Source organism: Podarcis bocagei, assembly GCF_964188305.1.
Source record: "Podarcis bocagei genome assembly, chromosome: 13".
NCBI classification, from domain to species: Eukaryota; Metazoa; Chordata; class Lepidosauria; order Squamata; family Lacertidae; genus Podarcis; species Podarcis bocagei.
In genome coordinates this window covers 47,554,671-47,559,673 of record NC_138138.1, presented here as the reverse complement: position 1 = coordinate 47,559,673, position 5,003 = coordinate 47,554,671, and the positions used below count along the sequence as shown (strand labels likewise).

Genomic DNA, 5,003 nt, shown 5'->3' with positions numbered 1-5,003 from the left:
AAAACATTGAGCAAGGTTATCTGTGTTTTCCTATGTAAGCTGGGATTGGTGCTGTCCCTAAACTTGGTAAACTTGGGATATACGGTAGATTCAATATATATTCAATATTTTAGTGTGTGTGCATGCACGTGTTTATATTTGAATAAACAGGAATATCATGAGTTCTTGTTTCCACTTGGAAACGTTTGGCTTTTGCTTTTTCCAGATTTCATATGGTTCATTTGAACCAGCCATAAATGATGGAATCAAGTTCCCTTCCTTTTACCGCATGGTCCCCAATGAAGACCTTCAGTATCAGGGAATTATCCAGTTACTTCTGCATTTCAGATGGAAATGGGTTGGGCTCATCACTCCAGCGAATGAAGCTGGGGAACGTTTCTTACAGACAATTGAGCCAATGCTTTTCAAGAATGGAATCTGTTCAGCATTCACAGAAAGAGTTAAACCCAATATACATTATAACAGTAACTTACTAGAAATGGTGGACATAAAGGTTTTGTCACCAAGTTTCACAACAAGCAAAGCTAATGCAATTCTTCTACATGGAGGAAGTAGATTTGGTATATGGTTGTCAAGTGCTTTAATCATAATGGAGTTTACTCAGCTACTATTTCCTCAAAAGAAGTCACATGAAGGAAAAGTATGGATTACAACTACCCAAATTGATTTCATATTATATAGCGTTCAAAAAAAATTTAATGTTAATATACGAATGCTCCATGGTGCTATATCCTTTGCAATTCACTCCAAGGAGATTCACAACTTTAAAGACTTTCTTCGGAGTGTATATCCTCATTGGACAGAGACAGATGGTTTTATCCAAGATTTCTGGGAAGATGCATTCAGTTGTTCACTTCCAAATGCCACTCTCTCAGCAACCATGTGTACTGGAGAGGAGATGCTGGAGAGCCTTCCTGCACCATTTTTTGAAATGAGCATGACTGGCCACAGCTACAGTATCTATAATGCTGTCTATGCTTTGGCACATGCCTTAAATAGCATGCACTTGGCTGCAGTCATCCGCGAAAGGAGAGATGATGGGGGAAGACTCTCTCCTCAGTATGTAGAACCTTGGCAGGTAATGTTCTCTGTTACAAAGCATTCACTTCATTGATACATTATGTGAGATAGCATTTATAGAATATTTCCTATAATGATACTAAACAGACTTTAAATGATACAAACTTTCAGAAGCAACAGACTACCAACAACTAACTCCTTCACACTGCAAACCCCTCCGTTTTCTCCAAATATCCCTCCCCAGTTCTTTCTGTCTCTCTTACCAGTCCAGTTACCCAGTGGTGTAAGGTTGGGGGCCTGGGGCGTATGGCCCCGGGTGCATAATTCTGACGGAGCAAACCAGGACCCCAACCCCAGGCACTGGCTTTTGCAGGGCTCCTCATATCCAAGAGAAAACAGAAGAGCAGCCCACCAGGGAGCTGCCACTACCTGGGCACATCTTGGAAGGCCCTGTCCCCAGGTCCTCATCTTTCCCTGTCTGCCAATCACCAGGGGTTTCTGGCCTCACTGGTAGGTCCCCAGAAGAGGCTAGCAATTGTGTGATCACTGTCTCTAGACCCTGCTTTTCTCCCTTCTCCTCTTCTGGATTTCAGTCTGGCACATCCTCTTCCTGCTCCCTTAACCCTGTTGCCCCTTCTGCATCTGACACCTCTTCCTCCCAGCCGGCTCCCTCTTCTCCCACTGACCACTCCTTGTCATCCCACCACCAATCCCCTGGCTCTGAGCATCCTTTCCTTGGGGCGTCCATTTCAGGTTCCCCAGCTGCTGCTCCCTATCACTCCTCTGCATCCAACATCCAAACATGGTCAAATCCACTCTATAAACTATGGAAAGGTCCAGTCCCATATTCTCATGTTGCATTCCTATCCTTTGAGAACATGAGCTCCCATTTCTTCTCTTGCATGACTTCTCAAAATCCTTCCCTTTCTTGGATACAGACAAAGGCTGGTCTCAAGCCAGCAGGTGTATGGTCTCATCTCTTCATAATATATTTATGTAAGTCTGTTGAATGTTGAATTGGCACTGATTCATGATTCCCTACTCCTCCTTTATGTCCAACTAAAATATGGATGCTCTCCAATGTGAACTGAAGTGTTTAACTTTGATTCGCTTCCTCTTAGCTCCACTCATTCCTGCAGAGAATCTCATTCAACAACAGCGCTGGGGATGAAATTACATTAAATGAGTATGGAGAGTTAGCAGCTGGCTTTGATATTACCAACTTGGTCACTTTCCCAAATAATTCCTATGTCAGGGTCAAAGTGGGAAGTTTGGATCCTCAGGCCCCTCCAGGCAAAGAGCTCACCATTAATGAAGACAGAATCAAATGGCACAGACGCTTCACTAAGGTATGGAAATAATGGCACAGTCCCTGAAAACCCAGACTTTGTGGTTATCCACAAAATGAGATGTAACAAAAGGTTTTCATACATTATTCATTTTGAAATACACTAGAACCTGAAACCACTTCAGACTAGTGATGAGTTAGAATCGAGGTGTGCTCCCAGACCTCTTGCTTCAAACGGAATGCAACTCCTCCCAGAACAGGTCAGGCATAGGAACCCAAAACATTTCTCTCTGAGACAGGATGTGGACGAACAGGAAACCACAACCCAAAAGTCATGGAATGATTTCCTAGTCCTAGTTGCTTGTAATGAACCAGCAGGCAGGAGCAGAACCACTATAATGGCTTACCTTTTAATTCCTTGTGCCACCACAAAGGAACAGCATGTGAACTCCTTGAAGCAAATGCCAGTAAGTGGTGACTCCATCAAAAGGCTAAGCCAGGGGTGAAATCACACCGAATTCTAACACAGCTGTAAGGTTGGATGGTCCAGGCATGAATACTGATATCTTCTTTAGTTTGTATGATGCTTAGAACAGCAGCTTTTTACCACAATGTATGTGCCACTTGTGTACCTACGGATCATTTCATGCTATTAGTCCTCCTATTTACTATTAAATCACCTGATATTGGAAATTTGATAAATTCCTCAAAACAATATCATAATATTAAACTCTTCCTATCTCTTTGCATAGGTGCCACCGCTTTCTCTATGTAATGCCAACTGCCATCCTGGTTATGGGAAGAAAAAGAAGGAGGGGGAGAAGTTTTGCTGCTATGATTGTGATCCATGTCCAGAAGGAATGATTTCAAATGAGAAAGGTTAGAGATGACATCTGAAGATAATGCAGAACCTCTGGGCTCCTGGCAATTTTGTTGACATTAAACTGCTGCAGGAGAGAAGGCTTAAATTAACAGATGTGTTCATCTCATTGTTTATAGATAACACCAATATATTTAAATCTTTAAAACATCTTGAAGATTTCTTTTTTAAGTGGAAGCTAATATGTTTTTCCTCTAACTTCTACAAAATTAGGGTGGAATAGAAGTGGTGTTTTCTCCTCTAAGAATTAGGTTGTTTGCCAAGGGGGTGAAAGTCTCATTAAACTCGATTTTCTGAGATCCAAAGATTTCAGCAGTAATGCATTTCTCATTTTGTTGTACTGTTTATGTGGCTCTAAGAAAAAGCAGGGGGACAGTAAAAACAGATGTCACACATGTGGAAATTTCCAGAATAGATACACGTTTTTTTTTTGATACACCTAGTACAAAAGCATTTGGGCTTGAAGCTCGTATACATTCTGACGTAGAAAACACTATGCTAAATGGACTAGTGATGTGGAATTCTTAAGAATACTTTTGGTTACTTTAAATTCCCACACATTACTTCTGTATTTTCAGACATGGAAACATGTGTCAGTTGCCCAGCAGATCAGTATCCAAACAGTGGCCAGGATCTATGCATTCCTAAGATTCCAAACTTCCTAGCCTTTGATGAAACCCTGACCATTATTTCAACTTCCTCTGCACTTTTATTCTCTCTGATCACAATTTTAGTGCTCGGCATCTTCATTAAGCATCGCAATACAGCCATAGTCAAAGCCAACAACCGAAGCCTCACCTATGGTCTCCTTATCTCCCTCCTCTTGTGTTTCCTCTCTTCTTTGTTGTTTATTGGAAAACCTAATATGGTGACTTGCCTTCTCCGACAAACTGCTTTTGGCATTGTCTTCTCTGTGGCCCTCTCCAGCATCTTAGCCAAAACCATATTGGTGGTTTTGGCATTCATGGCTACCAAACCAGGATCCAATATGAGGAAATGGGTAGGCAAAGAACTGGCTTATTCCATTGTCTTTTCATGCTCCATTGTTCAAATAGGAATCTGTGTCCTCTGGCTGGCAACCTCTCCCCCATTCCCAGATGTGGACATGCACTCAATGCCTGAAGAAATCATATTTCTTTGTAATGAAGGGTCAGTCTCCATGTTCTATTGTGTTTTGGGCTACATGGGCTTCCTGGCCACTATCAGCTTCACGGTGGCCTTCCTAGCCAGGAAGTTGCCGGACACTTTCAACGAAGCCAAGTTCATCACCTTCAGCATGCTGGTCTTCTGCAGTGTTTGGCTCTCCTTCATTCCAACCTACCTGAGCACCAGAGGAAAATACATGGTGGCTGTGGAGATCTTCTCCATCTTTGCTTCTGGTGCTGGGTTACTGGCTTGCATTTTCACCCCTAAATGCTACATTATTGTGGTGAGGCCTGACCTGAACAACAAAGAGCAGCTAACACAAAGAAAGGTATAAATGACAGTGGAATTTGTGGCTCTGTTGGGTCCTAAAATACATGGACTTGGTGGCGGGTATCACTTTCCAGGTCACTGCTCTGGATCTGTGTAGAGTTTGCTCCTTAACTGTTTTGTCTGCCAAAGATGTCCCAAAGGCAATGGGTACAGATTTTTCCTCAGATTCTACTCCCAAAGCCTTTTTCACAAATGACTAATGCTGCAAAGCAGTGGAGGTTTAAGTTCAATGTTTCCTTCTCATATGTGGGCTTCCTTCCTAGGTTTACGAGACCCATCTGCCCCTCATTTCCCTCTACAGCTCCTGCAGTAGCCACCTTTCTGAGCACTGGGCCCACT

General features: G+C 42.6%; 1 protein-coding gene across 1 annotated transcript; it reads left to right on the top strand.

Annotated features, from left to right (window-relative positions):
- Window positions 1-268: 268 nt before the first annotated feature.
- Window positions 269-4,787, top strand: LOC308570764 (vomeronasal type-2 receptor 26-like; the record flags this gene model as incomplete). The annotated part of the gene is made up of 4 exons (XM_081165679.1): window positions 269-640; window positions 2,142-2,369; window positions 3,061-3,079; window positions 3,767-4,787. 4 exons carry the CDS (start codon window positions 269-271, stop codon window positions 4,666-4,668), a joined length of 1,521 nt encoding a protein of 506 aa, XP_081021805.1. The 3' UTR covers window positions 4,669-4,787.
- Between the last annotated feature and the right edge of the window lie 216 nt (window positions 4,788-5,003).